The sequence below is a fragment of the Amphiura filiformis genome, chromosome 20, assembly GCF_039555335.1.
Source record: "Amphiura filiformis chromosome 20, Afil_fr2py, whole genome shotgun sequence".
Lineage (NCBI taxonomy): Eukaryota > Metazoa > Echinodermata > Ophiuroidea > Amphilepidida > Amphiuridae > Amphiura > Amphiura filiformis.
In genome coordinates, this window is record NC_092647.1 from 23,191,425 (window position 1) to 23,218,045 (window position 26,621).

Genomic DNA, 26,621 nt, shown 5'->3' on the forward strand with positions numbered 1-26,621 from the left:
TAGGTAGCGGGTACTATTCCGGTATTAGTATCAGAGACTATCCCGATACCTATTATATTTTGATATGGGGGGGGGGTACTAGTAGAGGGTATATAGATTATGTCATGAAAAGGATAGTTGTATATTTTGTTCACATTAACTTAGATTATTTTCAAAAATCTACATGTAACCTTTTTATGGGACACCCGGTACTATAACGAAACCAAAGATAGAGTGTTTCATTCCTCTTGCCAGATAAAAATATTATTCGAATAGCATTTTGTTCACAAAACTTCATGCTTTAGAAGAGTTTTATTCATTTTAACGTTAACATCATGATAATGGTCATAGAAAGTTCTGCGTGACGCGGAATTTGCATTTCATGTTAATAATTTCACGTCCTATAGTATGACGATAAACGAATATGGTCTGGTGAGTAAGATTTAATCTTTCCCTAGAGATGTCTTGATGTCGAGTATCTGTACATACAATTGCCATGAACCATCCCAAATGTGTATACACATTTGGGACTTGATAACATTTGCACTTTCCTTCAAATCAGAATAACGACAGAGATCCTGATAACATCAAGGGTTAATTTCGGATGCGGCTCACACATCGCGGTACATTCAGTTTGTTAATGTCTTCATTTCAAACGGCGACTTCCGGGTATTTGATATGTCCTCTGCTGACTGTAGGAGGCGCGAAAAGGAACACAATGTTTATGGACAATTTAATGTAAAAGTGTTGACAACGATGCGGTCAACATTACTCAAAATGATTTTGTTATGTAAGTGCGATCTTTACATATTACATTTTGACAATCCCGATGCAACCTCTAGTAAGAATTGCTATATCTGTAGCAAAGTATTTTCCGGGTGTATCGATGTTCCTCTTCGACTGGCGAAGGTGCCAGTTGTAATTTTAAGTATTATTTCTTGTCAATGGTATGTTGTCTATATTTGTGACAAACAATAATCTATTTACGCATGCTCTGTTCCCATGGAAAACAGTCCACAAGGTCATTTTTGAAATCAACTATTATGTCATCAGTCTGTTCTGTATTCCTTAATTTATATTGCGTCCTGTATCCGCAAGAGTACCACCGTAGTGGGTTAATGAAAGCCAGCGACCCCATCAATATGTATTGATATCTTAAACGAGTGCTTTGGGTCATACAAAGGCCTGTTTCAAATTTTTGATAACGCACTTTTTTGTTATTTAATTTGTGTTTGACAATAGCAATATCAAGCAAATTCGGGTTCACAATATCACATTCAGTTTTAGTCACAGTACTCTTCTCTTTTTTTATTGGTATTTACTGGGAGCAACTTCGGTGATACAGGATCTACATAAATAATTATGGTCATGCAGGATTTACGAAAAAAAACTTGCTTTTACATATCATCTTTTAAGCCAAATTTTCCATGTATCTTGGTGTATATCTTTTTGTATTTAAGATATAACTTGTGGGGGCCTGAGCTTTCGATCCTAGCAGGATCTTTATCAAATGCAGAGAGGTTCTTACGGTAAATAACACTGAACCACTACTTTCAAGGTCATTCAGGTTCTACATTTGTCTTTTTGTATGTGTGTTCCCACTTTATTTCCCGTTTAAAGTGTTCTTCTTGTTTGTCTCGTCTTGTTAAGTGTTTGCTTGCATTTGGGAAAATACAAACATAGTTGCATTTTCGTAACAATTCCATGCCCTATATAGAATAATAATACCAGCACTTATATAGCGCTATTGCAAATTCAAGGAATATGAACATAGCACTTTACACAAAAAGAAAAGAGGAAAACAACAACAACAAATCTTATGAGGTGAACAAATGAGTCTTAAGATGGCTCTTGAAACTGCTGACAGTGGGACATGACCGTATGGATGATGGCAAGTTGTTCCAAAGTTTGGGACCAGCAATGCTGAAAGCCCCACCACCAACCACCCGGTGATTCCGAGGGATGGCAAGACGTGTGGTGTCTGCAGCAGATCGTAGACCTGGTCTACCTGATTCATATATGGTAATGCAGTCTGTGAGGTATGAAGGAGCCTGATCATTAAGTGACTTGAAAATGTACAAAAGTGTCTTGAAGGCGATTCTATCTTTAACTGGGAGCCAATGAAGACTAGCGAGAAGAGGAGTTGTAGAATGGCGGCGCGCAACTTGGAAGATTATGCGAGCAGCCCTGTTCTGCAATCTCTGAAGGCGGGTGATGTTGCTAGAGTTGCATCCAATTAAGAGTGAGTTGGCATAGTCTAATCTGGACAGAACAAGAATCTCATTGCAATGGACATAGAAATACACACAGAAAATACATACACATAGAAATATTAGTTTACCGTTCAGAAGTAGGGCATGTACATGTACTATAAAGAAGCAGAGCATAGAGTGTTATGAAGATAAAAAGAGAGTTTATTTATCGAATAGTATTTTGTTCACGAAATACTCAATGCTTTGGAAGAGTTTATTCATTTGATGTTTACCATCACAATAGTCAAGAAAGTTCTGCGTGACGAGTAATTTGTATTTCACATTTACCATGTTTATACATTCTTGTAATAAATCACGCTCTGACGTATGACGTATGACGTTGAACACAGATGGTCTGTCTAATTCTAAATTTCACCTTCACGAACCGACTATATGGCAGCTTAACAGAAAACGTTTATTGCCAGGTTCAGATTCACTATAATGCGAGTATCTCAAGGTACAATGGTCATATACTAAAGGTGTTTAAACATTTAAGACTTGTTTAAACTTGCACTTTCCCTCAAAGTGGAATAATAACAAGGGTTCATTTTGGAAGAGGCTCCCACATTACCTGACATTAAGTTTGTTAATGTCTTCATTCCACCAGCCTATTTCCGGGTATATGTCCTCTGCAGAATGACTGTAGAAGGCGGGAAAAGGAAAACAATGTTTATGGACAATTTAAGTATTGCTAACGAGGCGGTTAAAGCACCAAACATGAGTAAAAATTACTTCGTCACCTGAGTGCGATAATGGACATCCTGTCTCTATCATACGCATGCAACCTCAAGTACCCAGCTCAAGCAAGAATTATCAGAATTTCTGTAGTTTACAAGTATTTTCCGGGCATATTGATGTCCTCCTTCGGCTTGTGAAGGCGCCAGTACGATTATACATTTCCTCCGGAGTTGCATTCTTATGTATTATTTCTTGTCAATATGGTATGTTATCTATATTTGTGACGAAAACTACATGCTGTAGTTTAAAAACAAATTCGAGTCAAAAACTGAAGGTAGTGGACTTGCTTTCATAGAGTTAAGACACAGCTTATTTTGCTCTGAGTCTGTTGTCTTGTTTACTACTCAGTTCAATTTGAACTTGCCTTCAGTTTTTGACTTGAATTTGATTTTAATCTACAGCATGTAGTTTCGTTCTAATTATATATTTTGTTGTGTGTCCTCTAGTGCACTTTTGTATTACCATTGATTCATGTTGTTTCTACAGTTTTATCATTTCTGTGGGCATTGAAACTGGTAATTTTTGGATATCGAACTTTACTTACTTCTAATGCCCACATTTGCTGTTTTTGTCCCCCTCTGCACACCGTCTAGTCTGTATTTTACTTGTTTCCCCTCGTCAAGTTGGCGTACCTTGCTCTTTTTCTTTCCAGTTGAACAAAATAGACTATTTTGCTGCACAGTCTTGTGTTGTTTACCGACTTTGCATTCAAATATATAGGACACCCGCTGTGTCGAAGGCTACTTGCAAACTTCCTATAAGCTGTTATGGCAGCGTGGAGGTGGTCACGTGCGTATTTATAAATACGTACCCAGGAGTTGAGTTGAAATAAACACGGGAACGATGCTGCTCTGACGTATGAGCACAGGACATACTTTGTGACCCCGGTTTGTGACCAATGAGCCCAATGCGGCAACATGGCTTTCAGACACATATCGCTGCCATTTGCTGATTGTCGCTTGCAGAAAAAAGCGGCATGCAGTATGAAACCAACATTAAGGGCATTTTATACTAAGCAATCACTGGGATCGTAGCTCACTTCCATTGCTGATCGGTAGAGCAATTGCCGATATCAAATTGATAAATCGCTGGCACGCCCGAGTGTCAAGTTGCAAGCCATTCGACAATGTTGACAATGTTGACGCTCCGATGCTTGCAACGATTTCACGCTGTTAGTGATTGTTAACCAGAGTTTGATTACTAGCGAGTTTTTTAATCTCACGCTGCGACTGCAAGTATGAAATGGTCTTAAGTGAGCGACCCCAACAATATCTTGAGCAAGCGGTTGCGGTTATACACAATGGCCCGTTGTATATGTTTGATGACGCAGCTTTCTGTTAATTATTCTCTGTTTGATTGACATTAGCACTATGACGCAAATATGGGTTCACAATAATCAGACAACAACTTGTCAATCACATTAGGAATAAACAAACATATTAAGAATATAGTTTTTAATTTGATTTACAAATATGCGTTTACAAACACGCTTCAAAAAGCTATTTAATTTTGAACTTTTTAATGTGAATAACACTGATGCACTTATATCTCAGGTCATCTGACTATTTATATCTTGTCTTTATCATTTATTTGATTGTCTTTGCATTTAAAATACATCTTACTGGGAAAAAATATCATAACTCGCTTCTTGATTATGGCTAATATTATAGCCCTATGTTGTCTTTTTAGGTACCTTTTATTTATGATTGCTTCTGAAATGGGGTGGTGAAACAATGATACCCCGAGGTGAATTTTAGGGAAAGGCAAAGATTTTTGGGAAGCTTCAGAGATGAGGCACGTGTTGGCAAGTCGAAGGGTAGGGTGGAAAGCAATATTTGGCTCATATTGTTTGGTCACCTTTTCGATAATGTGTCGTAAAAATGCGTAGAAAAGACGTTCAAATATGCCAAATGTCCTGCTCGTCGCTCTAACATCACCTCAGTAGAGAATCTAAGTAGTTTAATTGGTAGAGTTGGCAAAGATTTTTGGCAGGTCGAAAGGAATTTTTGACAAACCGTTTTAAATAATGATCCTCAGGTGTACAGATACTTATTACACATTCTTTCTTACACCATCCAGGATTATGCTTGTATGCATTTCAATTGACTTTTTTTTATCTTTTTTTCTTTTTTCTATTATTTTGTTTGAGTATGTCACACGTAAATTAATTATTCAAGCAAACAAATATGTGCCTCTGAAATATTTTAAGTTCCTGATGATAAATTCTACTTCATTAAGGTTTCCTTTGACTTGAATATTATACAATATAATAGAAACAAAATAATATACCAGCCCCGAGCTAAGGAAAATTCGTATGAAATCTTTATTCACAAATAGATAGTCTTTGACTCGCATGCATTCCGTTTTCTTCTTCCACACACAACAATAATGTTCAAGATGCTCAAAAACATTGCTTAACAGAATATCTAGAACTATACGCTTTAACATATTTTCGTGTGAATACATTTTGTGATTATAACATCTTTTTCTGCAGTTGACACATTTCTATACACAATGTCACCTGACACAATTTCTCTATTGCTGAGATCTTCCTCTACAGGGTGTCCCTGAAAGAACTATATCGTAGGAAACTTAATTCTTTGGGTACTTTAGCGCCACAACTAAACATAACTAAATAACTGGCGTGATTGAGGATAAAATCAGCTATCACATACTTTTTGAATTTTGACAATTGACTACATCGTTCGTGAATATAAGAATGGTACAAAATCCCTCATTTTCAAACCTTTCCACGGATTCAAATATCAATCGATGATCTGTATTCGGAGTGCTAATCACTGCCCATTATCAGCTCATGAGGCGTCTGTTGTCATTGATAGATATTTGACTCCGTAGAACGGGGTGAAAGGTAGTTTCGTAAAATTATTTTATTTCAAAAACGGAGCGGTCAATTGTCAAAGTGCAAAAAGTATGTGATAGCTGATATATTCCTCAACCACATCAGTTATTTAGTTATGTTTGATTTATGCGTTAAAATACCTAAACAATTCAGTGTCCGACGATACAGTTCTTTCAGGGACACCCTGTATATTTGAGAAGTTTTACTGCATTAGTACTTTCTGTCTAATGCATGCAATTTCTGTGCCCTGAACAATAAACCTTTCTCTGAATGCTCGGGAATAAGGTGGTGGAAAAGCATGCACTATGAGTATATGGGATATTCCAGTTGAAATCCACATACCCCCTGTGGAAGACATGACCTTCAACTTCCACACAGGTTATGCGATTTTCAAAAGGGGTTACCCGAATGGGTGACTCCGTTTGTAATCTTCATCCCCTGTGTGGGAGATTAAGGTATTGTATTAGGGTTGTAAGGTAAAAACTGTGTTCAAACTATGGACAAACAACAGATTTACTCACCTCCGTGGAAAGACTATTTGGACTTGTCCACCGAGTTGCAACTTGAAAGACACGTTTCGCAAGAGCACCTTTCCTTTTTATGTTCATGATGGATTCCAATAAATTCTACTTGATTATTAAGTCAATAGGTTTCCGATGACTCAAGTTGAATACTATACAATTTTATAGAAACTAAATGTAATACACCAGCCCCAAGCAAAGGAAAATGCGCATGAAGACTTAATTCACAATAGGTAACCTTTGACTCGTATTGGCACGTATTTAGTTTTCTCTTCTTTTATACATTGGAACAATTTCGAAGATGAATTAAATTAGTGTCATGTTTAAACTCTTTCAAAAGCGTAAAATTCAAATATGAATATAATTGTAGAAAACGTAATCATGAAGTTTAAACCCATGGCTGGCCATTCAGAGCCGCCTCCTGGCTTTTGCCGCCTCAACTGTCAACATCATAATACACAGCTCAGTATAGTTCGTTTTCCGCTCATTTTCGTATGCTGTGACAATCAAGCTCAAAGACTAAGTTTAAGTTATGCATGTTTTTGGAAAACAAAATTCTACATATCTACATATATTTCATAACCAATTACAAATAATAAAAGAAATATGTAATATTGTTTTTGGTACATTATCATTGGCAAAACAAGATAATTTTTTATACATTCCAAAAACATTAGTATTGTATTTTTCACTTGAATCAAACTATTGCTTACTCGTAGCTACAATCTTTAAAAAAATACTTAAAACACTTGCTACGCTTTGTCGCAATTCCATGCAGAATTTGCAATGATCATTGAAATGACATGTATATTTTGTTTATGAACAAACATGACATCTACAACAATGATTTTACCCTTCCCCTCTCCCCATCAATCAATGTTGGAACACTTTGGATAACTGCTGAAGACATCGGCATTTCCCAACATTGCACGGGGGAGAGGGGGTATCAGTTCAGTTTCCCGTTCTTGACACAAAAGCGTTCCAACACTTTTTTCCAAGATTGTATGTTAGTGCATTTGGTTTACTTTTTAAATACTCAAAACTCAGTTTTCAAGATTTGCTTCTCCTAGCAGAGTGTTTCTTTTTTCACTTTCATTGACTTGATTTTTATCTTCCAAAATATTCGAATTATAGGAAATGAATACTCGACAGAAAAATGTACGCGTTGATGACTTATTTCAAATTTCTGCTTGACGTTTAATTTCCTTTTATGATAATCATAATTATTGTTTATCAAGAATTATTAAATCAAGAAAAAAAGCAAATACATATCAAGGGTTAGCGCAAGAAAGCATGTCTGCCAATATCGAGCAATAGCTGCCAGGTGCCAAATATGTACAATATAGAATGCAAAAATTGTCAAATGTATACAGGGCAGCTATTGCAGATAGGATTTTATTCTTGCTAACCCTCTATGTATAGACTCGCGTAATAGTACAAATCATTTAAAGCCTCAGTGATAAAGCAACCGTGTTTACATACTATGCTTCAGGCCCTATAACATTATTAGTACTGATTGTTAGTGTTTGCTAGCTTTATCAAAGTAAACTAATTTTACGCATTGTTCAGGCTCATGTCACTGTTATGGAATAATTGCCTAAGGAGGAAATAATTTCATCTTTGGGGGTATTAACACTGTGTAAAAGAATATTCTAGCGTTTGCAATAATCTGTTTCTGAATATTAATAAGTAGGCTATGTACCCTTTATTTCATTGGCAACTCTTCAATGTGAAGATTGTTATGCGTCATTGTGAAATTGTGTTTCGAAATGCGCCGCTTCATGTCAAAGAGGATAGGCTTATAATTCGAAACTGGAAGATATTAAGTAATATTTATCCAACAAACATTCTCTTAGAAAAAAAATTAGAAAAGCAACTAGTACATTAGTAAATGTGAAATTTGCAACTGCAAAACTATTAAACAAATAAGGGTAGAAATAAAGACAGTAACCTTAGTGTAAGCAGAAAAAAACCCACATATCTTGCCATGAAAAAGTGTTCAATCAACATTTTTTATCAACAATCTAATCATGAGTGCTTTTATTTAATTACTCTGAAAAGAAAGCAATAATTGTTGTTGTAAGTAGGAGTCATGCTCATAATGCAAATCATATTACGGATTGTTACAAATTTAGCTTTGGAGATGCATAATTCAAAATTTTTAGTCAATTTAATGTAATGCGGATTATGTTCACATTCGACTGCGTGATAGTCCAGATATGGCGTTGGTCGGCAGGTGATTTCTTTTGAGGGTTATGGTCTTTAACACAAGGTGTTCTTTTGGGACATACTGTACATGTATATTCATTTATGCGGTTTCATCCACACCCTAAATAATAGCTCTTACTCGCTATTTGCTGTCGAAGTGACGTAATAATTAATTACCATAGCAATAGGTGAATACAATTTTTGAATAGATCGCCATGCACTAAAAGCAGGTTGCACTCATATGCTCTGTATGTTTGCAATCATATCTTGAATACAATACCGCTCTTTTCAAAGATACTAATCTTACATGTGCGGCGAGTGATCAGCATTTCTTTGACATCTATAGTTCAATGCATAGGTACCGCGTGAACGTTGTAGTGCAGGGCGATCGTTTAAAACATGATTCATCTATAGCTATTGTAGTTAATTCGATTATTACGTCAATTAGACAGCGAAGTATCAGAAGTGTGGTTTCAAGCGAATTGATTTGATCTCGCCCTCGCATTAAAAATATAAATAAGCAAATAAAATGGACAATGGGCTTTTGCAGAAAGCATTTTCACCCAACCCTAAACATTTTCACCAAAGTATCTCCCAAATATAAAAGGAAATGACTATTTCAACCTAACTAACAAGTAAAAAGTCAGTAGCTCTTGGAATAATTTTACCACAGCGAAATGAAAATCATTAATTTTGTGTAAAATCAATATATAGCCTCCCCTAATATGGTCATCTTTTATCACTAACATGAGCGCAAAGGATGGATCTACGATTAGCATAGGTCGTTTGGGCGTACAACCTCCTTCGTAGTTCTAGACTTAGGCCTAACCCTTTATTACACGTGCGTATTGATTGCCATCAACATTGATATAACTCTTAATTGCAGACGTGAGCATCGCATAATGAGGCCAATTTTCTCGTAATTTGCACCAATGAAAATATAATGAATCTTAAGCAAAGACAACACGGGTAAAGTAGGTAAAGTCACTGTGTAAAAATTACACTGTGTCCCAGAAAGAGTGGGTCACTGCAATAAATGTGGTGATATTTGAAAATGCGTTTTCAACAAACGTTCAGTATGTGGCAAAACAACATACCGTATGTCAGCTATCATGTGCAAAAAATCAGAGGTCATTTGATAAACAATATCATGATCCTGAATGTAAAAATAATTGCAGAATCAATTGTACAATTTTCTGATGACTTTCGGCTGCACCGTATTGCACATAACTAAATGGAGAAGTTTTTTAGCCATTTGTGGCTCAATGTATTTCTAAAAGCAAACACTTTTTAATGTGAGACAGGCATTATGCGTAATTATTTTTGAGAATTTCAAACAGAAAGGTATTACGGTTAAAAAATACAAGTGCTCTATATCTATATTTTGATAACTCAAGAACTTTTTAAATTAAATCAGTTTTGTGACTTAAAAAAGAAAATATAAAAATTTATCCATTGATGTACGCACGTAACATGCGTTCATTCGGAAATTGCAAAATTGTCGGTCCTGTCGAGTTTGTATTTTTAAAAGTGCTATATCAAACGACAGCTAAACCACGTCGTATTTATTCATATGCAGACACTGAATGACTGTTTAAAATATTTATTTATTTTTGCTCATTCATTTACTTTTTAAAGTAGTAACTTTAACACAAACTAATCCAATCAGATCAAAAAGATTCCTCTATTCACATGTTTTTAAAATTTTTCAAATCAACGAAATGAGTGTCAGGTTATGCAAAGAAATGTTTGTAATTTTTTGGTGGGGCAGGGGTTATTTTTAACCCTTTATTACGCGTGTGACATTAACATTGATGCAACTCCTAATTGCAGATGTGACCATCGCATAATTAGTCAAATTTTCTCGTAATTTGCACCAATGAAAATATAATGAATCGTATGCAAAGACAACACGAGTAAAGCAAGTTAAGCCATTGTGTAAAAATCTCATACATATAATTTGAGAGGGTGTGTGTAATATATAGCAATAAAAAATTCCTATTTCCTTCTAGTTATTTTCCTTTTCTTCTGCTTCGTCTCCTTCTTATTCTATTCTTTTTTCAATTTCCATTTTCTGTTATTTTCAGTCTTTTCTCAACTCTCAACCAATTGTATTCTTATTGAAGCCCGGGATCTGGTATTTCTACATTTTGTTATACATAAACTACTCGTTGGGGTCTACTTTTCTTCAGTCACAAATAACATCAACTTAATACACTGGTCTATTCCATTTGAGTTTTTTCAAGGATGGAGCATGTTTTAGCCAGGGATATTTATCTTTATCTTCCACAACTGGAGTGTGAAATTGAAGTTATCCAATAGGCTATTATATTTGAAACCCATACTCCCTCTGTGGAAGCCTTCAGCTAAATCTTTCACTGGGTGGGTATGGCTTTCAAATGGAGTGGTCTATAATATTGTTTTTTTGTAACATAATTCAGTACCCAAATCATGCACAGAGGTATATAAAGAGTTCATTCCGACGAATTAAAATATATCTTTATATGTTGTTGATCCACATATCTTGTGTTATACCATATTACGTAAGATTAACGTATGAATGTCTACACCAATTTAGTTACAAAGCTTAATAAATCGAAAACGTGACCCTCGTAACATCGGACAAATTTTCTTGAAATATGCGGCAATAAGATTTAATAATTCACCAACAGTCTAACAAGGGGCAAAATAACATGAACAGTGCAAATATACGTTGTATCAATTTATGAATTGTAATTTGTGTTTTTCCCTATCGTTACAGTAATTGATGACTATGCCTTACTCTTAACAACTTGCTTATTATGGCGCAGAAACGTTTAGCGTGTGTGTAAAGTAATATGATTGATTAATTTCTTAACAGGTACTAGCAATGACCACGCAAGAACGTGCAGTTGTTAACCAATGGTTCAATTTGGTAACATAGAGCACACCAATTGCTTATTATATGCATGTTATCTATCACATTTAAAGCCATAATGTACGATCTTATAATATGAAATTTGTTTATTTTTTTCAAACCTAATTTTTTTGCATATTTGTAATGTTTACACATGTGTCAACTTGCACCTAAATGGAATCGGCCCAATTTGTTGTCTTTGTAGGTCAACAGAGCAAAGTTCGACATATTATCATAATTTAAAAGATTATGATAATATGTCCTCCCATAGAACTGCATGTTAAATGGCCAGAATAACCAGTGGCGTTTCTTCCGGGGGTTTCTTTCACTCCTGTTATTTCAACTTAAAATGGACATCAACCCTTCCCATCAGTTATTACTAATATTACTTCAACATTTTGAATAAAGAATAACTAAATTAAAATTTGACGGAAATTGTACATTAAGGCTTTAATTCGGAAGTAGAATAAATGTCTAATGTCCATTTAGTCTAATATTGTTTGGTCTAATAACCGGTATTACAGTCTGACACACTGTATGTTCTCCCAAAAACACATGCAAAGTTTCGTGTCTAATACTTAATTATAGCTCCATTAACTTTTAATTTGAGCATTGAACTTTAAAAGTCCTAATATATTCGCCTTTATTCCATTTTGGAATTGTTCTATGGTCAGTCCAAACAGTTTGTGCTTTACACTCGCTTGGAAAGGCGGTGGTTAATTTTGGTAAAGATTTACATTGTAGTACATACAGGCTTGCGCGTTTCACTCAAAGGTAATGGTAAAGTTCGTTTCGGAGCAATGCTCACACGCTGAACATCCCTTTTCCCTTGGTGCTTAAGCCACAATCTCCCGAATTATTGTGTCTGTTTTACCTTGGAGTTTGAAGCCACAACCTTCCATTCACGAGTCAGAGTCCGCATAGTACTGTACCACCGTTCTTCCATGTTTAACTTCTAGATGTAAAATGAATGAATATGAATATATTCTCTATTTTCAATCTTAAATTTTAAATTTTAAATAATGGTAAAAGAGAGATCTTTTAGTTACATCACTAGTAATTATGAAAAGTTTTATGTTAGATACTGTAATACCATATCCACCATTATTATTATTTGTGACATTTATTCCTGTTAAACAGCAAAAAGACCCATCAAAAACAGACTGTGATGTATTAATCAAATTCAGCTGTAACGATGTTCGTTTTGGTCTGCTTGTAAAACGATTAGGCTATTGATGTTTGTATAATATGATGGATATAACTGTATCCTCACTCAAAGGTTCTTGACCCTATCGACAACATCATCCCCCCATTTTCTTCATCAAAACTTAGATTTTGATATCAGAAGAAAGCTCATATTTTTCCTCAGTACCAGTAATGCCCGAGATATGTTTCGTTTAGATGGTTTGAAGAGAACGTGGTGAATTGTGGTCACCACACTGGAATTGTTTTGCTGCTCATATCAAGTTTAAATTTGGGAGACAATTTTTTTTAATGGTAGACCTCAATGTATTTCTGAGTAGGAGTAAAGTTACAAGCATCTACGAAGGTTCAGGTTTAAAGGAGGTCTCCGGCAATCACAAAGTTTATGCCTTACATGTTAGAAAACAATTATCAAGCACTAATCACGTGGTTTTATTTAAAACAAACTCATATTGACCACAAAACGAATAAAAACAACCGGCTCTCAACACGCGAATCCCGTGCCAAAAGTGTCTAGGACAATGATGTCATGGTTATTTGTCCTCAATTGTCGTCAGCCTTCATTGTGTTACTGGGACGCCATTGCCACAGGCAATTTCGGTGCCCAGGAAATTTGAACACTAAATATGCTTGGTTGAAATTACATCGGTACAAGAGTCGGTTTTTAAAGTTTTTAATTTTTTTTTGCATGAAATATGAAGATAACATTCAAATCAATATTAATTGTGATATTTTGGCCTAAATACATTTGTTTAGCAAGATACGGCTTTCGAAAGGAGTGGATACGTGTAGTTGGTCTATACCCTTGAGTGTGTGGTTATTACGTAGTCAATTCACCACACACGGGTGAATGGAAAATGTCCTCCAACTATATCTTATGAAATATGGTTTAGTTTTAAAAATAGGATACCTTTTGGCATTTATATAGGCGTATAGTGTGGTTATTCAATCCTATATGGCAAATGACGCACAAAACCGTCCACTAATAGGTTTCCAGAGACAATACACACATTGTACTGCAGTTCCAATACAGGCAAGCTTATCATATTCAGTTACCGATTAGAATTAAACATAAGGAGGAAAATTGATGAATTATGTCAAATGGGAGGTTCGGTTATCTGATTGCGATTACATTGGCACATTAAAACTCTATAATAATCCTACAATCCTATCTGTCTTAAGTAAGAGTTAGACTTGCATCGCATTCAAAGAGCGATTTTGTTTCGTCAATGAAGTGGATCTACTTTCAATAAACATAGAAATTTCGACATTTCTCATTGGTAATTAGTTAATCGATCATAGCGATTCAACTATGAAGTTGCTTTTCCCTATTGATTTCGACGAAAGTGGGTAGGGATAAGTAAAAATCTCATAGCATACATAGGTTGACAGGTGTGACACGCATTGCTGACTACATTCCAATAGCTGCACACCTGTGCGTGTAAAACAGGTGCTGTGAGGAATTTAGATTTCCCTTGCTACTTACGTGTAGTGATGTTCAGCCTCCGATGTAGAAATAAGACATAATAGTTTATTCACGAGCAAAGTCTCCATCAGTACCCAGTTGATAAGTTTTTTCATAAAATTTCTAGATCTTTAAAATCATTATGAGATCAAACGTGAAAAAAACCCTTCCATAACTGTTCCCATCATTCAAACGTATCATTCTAGCCGAGTTATCTATTTAAGCGAATTTCTACAAAATTGAACCAGGAACTTTTCACCCAACAAAAAATAATTCTCAGGTTTTTCTACCCAACATGACCTTGTCGAATATATTCCTTACAAATAAAATACATTCGAAAGAAATCAAGAAATCAAAAAAAAAAAATAATAATAACTATACAAATACACAGGGAAAGAAGAATTACGCATCGCACACTAGCACATTTAAACATGAATTTACAAATGGAAACATAACAGACATAGGCGATTGTCGGGCAGAAAAACTCCGGACATACCTGCCTGTGCAGGACTACTACAGTTCAAGACCTCTCACTTGGCAGGTATGTCCGGAGTTTTTTCTCTGGTATATCTGCCTATGCATGTTCTGTTTCCATTTGTAAATTCATGTTTAAATGTGCTCGTGTGCGATGCGTAATTCTTCTTTCCCCTGATATTGATATATTAAGAATAACGATTAAGCATCATTAATTTGATCTCGTGCGCTAGTTGTAATGTTTGAATGTTTCCATGTTCCAGTGTATGATGCGTAAGCCTCTTCCTCTGTTTGTATGATTATATTAGGCTGGCGGGTAAGCATCATTAATTGATCTCGTACACTGGTATGTAATGTGTTGTTTGTACTGTTCACCCTTGACTGCTCAATATCCATAAGTACCAGACTTGAGTCCTGTTTATCAGGGACAGTCTGTGTAGCTCAGTGGTAGAGCGCTCGTCCAACAAGCGAGAGGTCTGGGGTTCAAGTCCCCGCACAGGCAGGTATGTCCGGAGTTTTTTCTCTGGTATATCTGCCTATGCATGTTATGTTTCCATTTGTAAATTCATGTTTAAATGTGCTAGTGTGCGATGCGTAATTCTTCTTTCCCCTGTATATTGATATATTAAGAATTACGATTAAGCATCATTAATTTGATCTCGTGCGCTAGTTGTAATGTTTGAATGTTTCCATGTTCCAGTGTATGATGCGTAAGCCTCTTCCTCTGTTTATACAAATACGTTATGAGGTATTTAGTTGTCCCTGCTACTTACGTGTAGTGATGCTCAGTCTCCGAAGTAGAAATAAGACATAATAGTTTATTGTGAGCAAAGTTTCCATCAATACCCAGTTGATAATTTTTTCATAGAATTTCTAGATCTTTAAAATCATTACGAGATCAAACATGATAAAAAATACCTTCCATAACTGTTCCCATCATCCAAACGTACTTTTCTAGCCCATCAATCTAATAAAGCGAATTTTTACAAAATTAAACCAGGAACTTTTAACGTAACAAAAAACATAATTTTCAGAGCTTTTTATTTTATTTTTTTTACCAACGTGACCTTGTCCAATATATTCCTTAAAAACAGAGTACATTCAAAAGAAATCAAGAAATCAAACAAGAAATAACTATACAAACACGTTGAAGCTTAAGACATTGTAATGGAAAGCCAGAAAATACAAGAAAAACAAAAGTAAATGTAACTGGGAACAACCATAAAATTGAAAAAGAATATAAAACCTCGGGAATATAATTACGAGTTTACGCAACATCGTGCCAGATCATATTTCTAAATCATATAGTGCATTGTCAGAAATGAGGATTTAACCAGTTTAATTTCAGGCCTCCAGTTGTAAATTCTAGACTAGTGTTCTTCATGTTCTTTGTGTGAATTTCATGCTGAAGATTGACTTACATGCGTATTATACTTGAGAAAATTGAAACAGACATGCATATATGTATGTATTTGTTTATTTTTTTTATTTGTTTCTTCTATAACCTGGGACAAACAATCAGTGGCCTGTACTATTCTCCCTTGCTTCCCATACAAAACAGATAAATAACAAACATAACAAACAATTTTAATCTTTCCCCAGAGTAGCCAGTGCACATAAACGTTGAAATAAAACCAGTACATTCGTAATACTAGCATGACGCTCTAACCAACTGAGCTAAAGAGGCACGTTAGAGGAGAGCGGAAGATATAAATCGATAGGTATTAGGTACCACTGGCTAACTCTGGGGAAAGATTAAAATGTGTTCATCCTATTAACCCAGAGAACTAAGTATAATAATTTTCAACAAACATACATGTAAAAATTATTACCATGTACATACTAGCGATATCGCATGCCATATTATAAACCGTTCAAGCAATATCTTACGGCGTAACTTCAAATAAACTTCTCGCATAATTTCAAAGTTGAGAACCATTCATTTGAACCGCATATCGATATCGCTACGCAGGGACAACTTAACGTCGATATTTATATGCGCGAACAAACCCAACAACAGCACCCCACGCGGGGCCCCCTCACCACCCCCAACCACAGTGCACAACACCATAATAACGAGTAATGATTTTTCAGTGTTGTGAGCTCCAACTACATACTTTAAAGGTGTGCATTTAGTTTCGATGAAAAATTTACAAATACTATTGTGTATGATCTAGTATCATATGTGACCGTACAGCACGAATGAGCCGTAAATGTCCTCAATTGTATTCTGAGTTACAGTGTAAAATGGGCATGAAGGTCATATTCATAGGTATTTCAATTTGGTGCTACGTGTATCTCATTAAATGAGGTACACGTAGCACCAAATTGAGGTACCTATGAATACGACCTTCATGCCCATTTTACACTGTAACTCAGAATACAATTGAGGACTCAGAATGATTTGGTACCATTCCTACACCATTCTAACCGACTCAGTTAAGGTGTTTTTTAGTTGGTCACAAACTGTTTTTACTTATGTTAACATGACATGCGTAAACGCTTCCAAAAGAAGCGCAAAAGACAGTAAAACTAGATTAGCATAAAGGATTTGATTCTTGAATAATTGCTAAGAAAAATTTTGGAGCAAGATCGGCCTATATTTTGAAGCTTGCATCATAGTGAACTATATTTTTAAGTGACAAATCTTGTGGCTAATAAACATTAAAACATTATGATCATGTTCGAATGGCTTATTATACACAAATCCAGTGAAATAGATTTCAATTTGTAGTTTATCTCTAAGCACCAAATCAAAATACTTGAAATGTAATAAGAACGAGCTAGTAAAACCCAAAATATCCTTGTTGTCAGAATTAGATCAAGTGTTGCTATTAGCATGATTAGCGCATATTTTGTGTAAACAAATAAACTACCTACAGTCGTCTGCTACGCATTTTCCCGCCCTTTTGTTTCTTTAGATGAAGTTTCCTTTTGAGTGGAGGATCAAAATTGTTTGGATTATTCTTAATATTCTTATATTGATATATCTATAGTTTCACATTACGAAACCTTTGGGACATTGTGAATTCTACTTTTTTGCTTCATTAGGAAGGAAGGAAGGTTTTATTTCAAACTCTAATGGTGACCCGCAGGTCAAATTGCTAGAATTGTACATTAAACACAACTAAACAGACACAATGCAATTTGCAGGCAGCAGCTTAATCAGCGCCAATATTGCAACATTGAAACAAACAACTATACAAACATCCAATCCAACCCAACCCCATCCCCCAGTAGGCAATGAGGATAAAGTGCCTTGCCCAAGGACACAACACGTTGGCACGAGCGGGGCTCGAACTCACAACCTATGTATTATGAGTCGGGCGCCTTATCCACTCGGCCACACGTGCTCCACAAAGATTGGTTTTTCCGTAGGTATGTTGTGTCATGTTATATCCAAGTGTTACTGTTTTGTATATAAAATTATGCTATAACTGATTTTATGGCTAGATGAGATCTACTTCGAACATAATTATCATTAATACCGTATTCTTTTACGATATTTTTACAGCATTCTGTGAATTTATTCAACGAAACAACGAGGAATGAAGGGCAAGGTTTTCATGTTTCTCAAGGTGTTTGAGAATTTCTCATCCTTGTGCACGACTGTTTAAAAAAAACCCGATAAATCATGAACAACTTCAAATTGTCCGATGGCGAGTCCATTGAACCACTCGGACTAAACATGTATTACTTCAAGTTGTCCTAAAATAAAAAATAAGAAACCTGTAGTTAAAGTTGTCTGGGCAGCGATACACTTTAAGAAATATCAGTGTAATTTAATGTATTTAAAATTAAAATCTTCAAGACACTTTTCACGGAAATCAAAACGCGAGTTATTCTTTAAAGGCTAAACATTGTCAACATTATGTCATCCTAAAAAATCCAAAAATGAGCAATGCGCATTACATGCAACAAAAATAAATGATAAACTAAAATGACCTCAGCAAATGCAGAAAAAATTAAACATATGCAATGGAAAAAAATAACTAGTTCAACTGGGTACTGGCTTTAAAGGCACTAACAGTGTGTGATGAACGGATAGTTATTTGAAGATAATTCCATAATTGGTTATCACTCGCGTATGATCAAGGCGAATAAACACAATACAAAAACGAAAGCTGGGTGTTTAATATTTTTGAGTTATGGCCCTGAACAAGCCGTGTACACTTTTCGTTGGATTCGACCAATTATTTGAAGGTAATTCTATAATGGTAATCATACGCGATAGATAATTTCCTCAATTTGAAGACATCAGTTTGTTCAAGTGTGCGTTGGGTGTTTTATACGTAGAGAATTGTCATTCACAATAGAAATGGGTGAATACGTTGAGGCAAAAGAAGAATATTAATATGAAATCATATAAGCCTGTTAAATTACTAAATTGACTTGTGAGTAACTTCATCATAACTTGTCATTCACTATATTGTTGTTTAATATATACGTATAATACGAAACAAAATCGTTGAAAAAGCATTGAATTACTCTCGATGTCGGTGAAAATATAGACAAAGTTTAGGAGATTTTTTATAAATCTCACGCGACTTTATTCATAATTATATTGTATGTTATTTAGTCTTTTGCCTATCCAATATCGTGTCATAATGAATGGGCTGGCCAATATTTTGAGTAGTGGATGCCGGCGCAGCCGGTATCCACTACGATTCTCATTCTTATTCAGTTTTTGCAAGAAAAACTGCCTTTTTTCAGAAAAAAATAAATTTACTTTTGTGAGGACATCCCCGTTGTTTTAAATGAACGAAACCATCACGAACATCTAAGCCGCCGAATCGCGTTCTTAGTTCTCGCACGTGTATTACGCGAACGCATTATCGCGCGATCATTGAGGAGCAACAAGCGTGCCGCCGTTGCGTGGCGGCGCGCGCCCTGACTAATATCACTATCAACTATTGTGAGATATTATACACCAGAAAACCAATCAAATTACGTGAATTCTTTACAAGACGCACCCATTGAATAAGAATGATATTTAAATGTGTCTTTATTACGATACCAACCTTGAGAATATTTTTGGATTTACATGAAATAAACATTCTTATGAGCACGCTTTTTATTTATTTTGGATATTGCTTTTGTCTTTTTTATTACGTATGTTCGCAGAACATGACTGTCTCTTTCATTCAATTTGTAAGCGTTGTCTGTAAATTTATCATAGAAATAAAAGGTACAATAATTGAGAAAACACTTTATTTCCATTGAAACATATTCAAAACCAGACAGCTCATGGAAAAGCAAGATGTGATTGTATTCAAATGCATAATCTTCGGAAACTGCAATTTAAATCTATGTGTTGTGGCCCTTTAGTTTTTGGTTCTACCCACATCTTCCCCAAACAGGACAAAACTTTCCCAAATTCGAAAGTAAAGAGTATTGAATAATAAAGGTGTTGTTCAACGATATCTTAACGGAGTATTTCATGATCCTAGCATTCTCTTTTTATCACATTTTTCAGTAGATATCCACAAAAAAAGCGTATTTCCAAAATGTGACCCGGCAGCACAAACAAGCCGTAAATTCCCTAAATTGTATTCTGTGTTACGGTGTAAAATGTGTACGAAGGTTGTATTCATCGATAACTTAAGCTGGCCCGACGTCCGTCTTGTTTTGATAGTCAAACACTAATCAATAATCCTATTGTTGAAGTGGATAATAAGCTTCTACCTTAGATGGCCGGCTATAGAACTTTTAATAGCTCTGGTCTTTGTTTGCTTTGGCTAAATCCTGTTCAAGTGGTGGGTTACCAGGCATTGTATTTTGTACAGGTATGCATAGCCAACAATTAACAATGAGAGAACTTTCTTAAACCTCGTTGACTTGGGGATGATTTGAAATGACCGCCAATTATGACTGTTTGATATATATTGCCAGCAATGTGGAAAAAGAGACACATGTAAAAACGTAAACAGCTATAATTTTGTTGAAGGAGCAAAGTTTAACAAACCATAACCCCGCTTCTGGATATCGTTTGAAGTCAAATGATATACCATTTTTAAGTTTATGATGTTTATTTTTAAACACGAAATAAAACAAAATTGACCGGGGAGGAATTTACGGCTCATTCGCCGTGGACGGTCACAAATTTCAGTTGATTTCGATTCTCGTTTGCGAGTTATGCATGATTATGTGTATTACACTGCTCCATAGACAATATGTTGTAATTTCGTTCTGGTATACCAGAACGAAATTCAAATATCACGATATCTTTGCTAAACGAATTAATCTGCATTTTGTTTGTACGTAAACATTATGTAGCCAGAGGTTTCCAGAGATATAAAACTTTTTTTGAGAAAAGTGGGGGTTGATGCTGTGGATCACGAAATGCCTTTTAATAAACCACTGGTTCTACCTAATGGGATCCAAGAGCACACATGTCAAAGAAGTTGCCATTTATAGGACTACTTTGTTGTCAAAACATCACGTCCATTTTAAATACTGAGCATGCATGCGATTCTTTCTTGCAAAGCGATCGAGTACAAATTCAGCTGCTGACGCTGCACAGTGTCATCGCCCCGATATCTTCATGGCAGAAATTGCCATGGTAGCTTGAATCCACCGCCACACATGGCCATTATACATATCGACCTGTTAAATATAATAGGCCGAAGGACATCTGACTAAGGCTACTGACAATAGCCCCGATTAGCTCGGTGACTCACCTCGCTGTGTGTCAGTCAAGCATGGTATGCCATAGGTCATATTCTTTTAGACAACCTTCACGATTGGCCTATACACTGCGCTATATAATTCGGCACATATAAATCAGAATTATTGCGGAATTATTGTCAGTTTTTGACTCAAGACGCAAGCTACTGTCTCAAAGCGCAAGCTAACGACTATCATATCTGTTCAAAATATATATTCATGTGCAAGGAACCACATCTGGTTTCTTTATACGAAATAATTTACGGGAGATATTCATCATTTTCTAACCTGGTATCCAAAGATTTTCGTCTGATATCAAAATTGTGCATAGCAATTCACGTGTATCGATCCCGTGTATTCATTTTAGTGTCTCTGCTGCACCAAATAATTATTAGCCAGGCGATGTCGGTGTGCGCTGAACAAGACAGCATTCGATTTGATGATCGCTCTTACCATGGGTTATTTTTCCCTTCGTCTAATATGAGCGCCAAGGACGATATTATCAATTCTGGTTGTCATAATTTGAAAATTGAAAGACATCACGAACGATGGTGGCAAGAAATTCTAATCAATATCAAAAAACATTATTGCTTTATTGAAATAAGGGGACATATCAGAAAACATCTCCGACCAAGAAATACATGGTAACACGAATACAATTTCACCGATTGTGCCTATTTTTGTGGGGGTTCTAATAATATTTTCGATTTGATTTTGTACGGTGATAGAAGTGTGATTTTGATGAAAAATTATGTTATTGTAATGTACAGGTCGGGGCTAGGCGAATTTATGTATGGCGTAGTGTGACAACATGATGCGACAACATAATAAGCCCAATCGCCATTCTAACTTCCGGTTTTTGAGAGCAGTTTTGGGACACTTTGACCTCTGACATATCGGAAAGATTGACGTAATTATTATTAGTTTTCTTATTATTGTCATAATTTTGATCATTAAAAATACGAAATAATTTATTTATAAAATACTAATATTTTTTATATTTGTTTTAAATATTGTAAAACATTTTAGATTATATTTTGTACGTACAAAACCCAATATTTCTGAATTTTCTGAAAGGTCAAAGGACAAAGTGTCCTAAAACTACAAAAACTGTCCTACAATGCATTGCAAACGTCCAATGCCGATTGGGCTTATTATAAACAACATAATTAAGCCGCAGTTCATTTGGCAACATGTTGACTTAGTAAAGGAAGTATACATTTGTTTTATTTCGTCAATACGTATTTTCATTATTCTTGTTCTATTATATTGTTTTGCATTTATATTTTCCGCTTTGTATCTTTGATCATTTACTTCTCTTTGCTATGTATTTGTATGTAGTTTGAGATAATTATTCTTGCACTTAATGATTTGCTTACAGATTGATTTCCAGGGTCTTCTTCATTAGGTTTTTATTGATACCATTTATTACAATACATACTAGAATGTAATAAAGCCAAGAATACAATTTAGTTCCACTATTTGTCATTGTATTGATTAACTAATAAATAAAGTTACTGTTTATAAAGCTAATTGTATTACTGTTCTCTTACAGTATTACATTTTATTTTATAATAGAAAAGAATATAGGTCGATACTCTGACCTGGATGATTGATGAATATTTCTTTGTGTTCCCCTCCCGTAATTTGTTCTGGCAAACTATTTCTACATATGATAATTATTTTTTATTGAAAATTTGAATGAATTGGATCTGTCGCAAATATTGATATTTGTAAATTCATGTGGTCATTCTACAGTATTACAATAACTTTATTTATCATATTCAAGACGGGTGATAATGAGGATAAACATATTCATGGAAGAAAAAAAAGTGAAAAAGATATACAGCACACAATGGGGCCATTCAACGTTGTAGATCGTTGCTGTTTTACTCAGTAAAGAAAACACATTGAAACAAACTATACTTTTAAAATCATAGCTATGTTAGTGCGTTTGGTTTACTTTCAAATATTCAAAACAAAGTTTTCTCCTAGCACAGTGTTTCTTTTCTTAAGGGGGTTCGAAACGATGTTTCTGGAAAACAGAAACTGAATTTGAACCATTTAAGTTAAGCTAAATACACTGAGCAAAATAGTTTTTGTTTGAAGGAAATCGGACATACGGTTGTCAAGATATACATGTTTTTAGTTTCTTTGTATTCTATTGTTTTTGCCAATACATTGATGAAGTTAATGAGGAAAGTTGGCATAATGTGCTCATGAATATTCATGTTTGCCAATATTATACCAATATCTTATGAATAAACCTTCATACTACTTTTATTTTATATGATTTTGACATGAAACTTTGCCAATGTGTTTCTATGGCCTAAAACATTAACATGTGATTTTCCCGCCCATCTAATTTGCATATTTGCATAATTAATTAGCATTATACTTAAAGCTAATTAATTATGCAAATATGCAAATTAGATGGGCGGGAAAATCATATGTTAAAGTTTTAGGTCATAGAGACACATTGGCAAAGTTTCAGGTCAAAATTCTTAAAGGTAAAAGTAGTATGAAGGTTTATTCATAAAATATTGGGAAAATATTGGCAAAAATTAATATTAATGAGCACATTTTGCCAATTGTCCTCATTAACTTCATCAATATATTGGCAAAAACAATAGAATACAAAGAATCTTTCAACAGCAATATCTCAAAAACCGTTTGTCCAATTTGGCTCAAATTTTGGAATTAAGATTATTTTGCATATCTCTCTGCAACAAGTCTATTTTAATCTCAATCAGAGCAACTTGATTTTGCCTTTCGTACCATCATTTCGTAGGTATCAAGGGCCATTCAACGTTGTAGACCTTTGGATTGTTTTACTGTTTTACTCAATAAAGAAAACTGTGCAAACTATACTTTTTTTTAAAATCCTAGCTATGTTGGTGCGTTTGGTTTACTTTCAAATACTCAAACAAAGTTTTCTCCTAGCACAGTGTTTCTTTTCTTAAACTTTCATTGACTTAATTTTTAACTTACAAATATTCAAATTATAGGAAATGAATACTCGACAGAAAAATGTACGCGTTGATGACTTATTTCAAATTTTTGCTTGACGTTTAATTTCCCTTTATGATATTATCGTGATTATTATTTGTCATTTGGAATCAAGAGAATAAAGCAAATAAATTACATTTTCTAGAATAGGTAACAGTGACTTTTTATAGCATAACTAATATTATATCTAGGGTTAGCGCAAGAAAACAGTCTGCCAATATCTAGCAATAGCTGCCAGGACTCATATATGTACGATAAAGAATGCAGAAATGGTCAACTATTACAGATCGGGCCTTCTTATTGCATAACCATCTCGGTAGCTACCTACTCGCTAATAGTACAAATCATGTAAATCAGTCTCAGTGATACAGCAATCGTGTTTACATACTATGCTTACAACATTAGCACTGATTGTTAGTGTTTGCTAGCTTTTATCAAAGTAAACTAAATTTACTCATTTTTTCAGGCTCATGTCACTATTATGATATTGCCTAAGGAGCAAATAATTTCATGTTTGGGGGTATTGACACTGTGTAAAACAGTATTTTAGCGTTTGCAATAATATGTTTCTTCATATTAATAAGTAGGCTATGTACCCTTTATTTCATTGGCAACTCTTCAATGTGATGAATGTTATGCTTCATTGTAAAATTGAATTATTTCGAAATGCGCCGCTTCATGTCAAAGAATATAGGCTTATAAGTCTAAACTGGAAGATATTAAGTAATATTTATCCAACAAACATTCTCTTAGAAAAAATAAGAAGAGCAACTATACCATTTTCCAACCTGATGTTAGCAAACACTATCAATATAACGCTGCTCCCAATGGTATGCGCACTGACGTCATTGCCACATGGTGAAAAATGGTATAGTAGTAAGTCTGAAATATGTAATATTGAAGACTATATGGTATACTTCTTTAAGGGTAGAAATAAAGACAGTAATCTTAGAGAGCAACAGAAAAACACAAATCTTGCCGTAACATACATCTCGTTTGGATTTTATAAAGATACTGAAAAGAAAACCAGTTCATTAACAAGAAAATATATAATTGGTAAAGTCATGCTCATAATGCAAATCATATTACGAAATGTTGTAAATTTGGCTTTGAAGATGTATAATTCAATATTTCAGTCTATTCAATGCCGATTATGTTCATATTCGACTGCGCAGTCAGGGCAAGACAGGGATTTCGAAAGGAGTGGATACGTGCAGATGGCCTATACCCTTGAGTGTGTGGTTATTACGTAGTCAAATCACCACACAAGGGTGAATGGGAGATGTGCTTCAACTTTATCTAATGAAATATGGTTTAGTTTTAAAAATAAGATTTTTTTCAAGTGTCAGGATATTTTTTTTGCATTTATATAGGCGTATAGTGGATATTCAATCGTATATGGCAAATGACGCACAAAAACGTTGGTTTCCAGAGACAATACACACATTGTGCTGTAGTTCCAATACAGGCAAGCTTATCATATTCAGTTACCGATTAGAATTAAACATGAGGAGGAAAATTGATGAATTATGTCAAATGGAAGGTTCGGTTAACTGATTGGAATTACATTCCCTCATTTCAAATATATAGTTTTGGTTTCTCTTTTGTTCAGAAACCAAAAATCAAGGGATTAAAAAGTAGAGCTGATCTGATCTGCAATCATAACACTATTATGCTGGGAGGACACAGTATAGGGTATATAACCAGAAGTATACAATAGCCTATTGTGCTAACATAATTATTATCATGATTGATATCGGAAATCCATCCCGCGGACGACAGTTGATGCTCTCTGTCGAAGGTAGGTGGCATATTACACTCACGAGTTCTAGGCCTAGAAATCATATACATGCGCGTATACTGAAGGATGGGGTGGGGTGGGGAATTTGTTTGTTTGTATGAAACATAAACGATGCATGGAGATGATTTGATTATGAATTAGTTTATTATCCCAGGAAGCACAACCCATACCTCTTTAAGAGGGGCTCCCCTCCCTATATAACCACCTCTTTCCTAAATTACCCCTTTCCCCTCCTCCTCCCCTACATTCGATATCTTCATCTCGAGCTCTCCTCCCCTTCTCTTTCACTTCCAATGCTCTCTCTCATATGTTTCTCTCTCTCCCGGCCCATATCCCCTTGCCTCCAACCCCCCCCCACACACACACACGCCCCAATCTTCTCCCCTCTATCTTCTACTTTTTGCAGTAAAATTGCTTCAGTAAAAGTCATTAGGTTATTAGAGGTCATATAATGGCCTTCCATCGATTCTGGTACATGGGATTAAGGACATGAATCGATTTTGTTTTATAGCACCTATACAATTACAGTAGTGGCACCTTTTGTAATGT

The 26,621-nt window shown here is 35.1% G+C and overlaps 1 protein-coding gene and 1 non-coding gene across 2 annotated transcripts in view; one reads left to right on the top strand and one right to left on the bottom strand.

Moving 5' to 3' along the window:
* Positions 1-1,796: 1,796 nt before the first annotated feature.
* The window catches only part of LOC140142209 (uncharacterized), a 79,584-nt gene continuing 54,759 nt past the window's right edge, over positions 1,797-26,621 (bottom strand). Inside the window, exons 2-3 of the mRNA XM_072164175.1 lie at positions 2,803-2,871; positions 1,797-2,241 (exon numbers count right to left, since the gene is read on the bottom strand). Of these exons, the coding sequence (XP_072020276.1) occupies positions 1,797-2,241; positions 2,803-2,871 (514 nt within the window). The remainder of the gene's footprint in view (positions 2,242-2,802; positions 2,872-26,621) is intronic.
* Trnav-aac (transfer RNA valine (anticodon AAC)) lies at positions 15,027-15,098 on the top strand. Its single transcript has one exon. It is a non-coding gene; the product is annotated as a tRNA-Val (tRNA).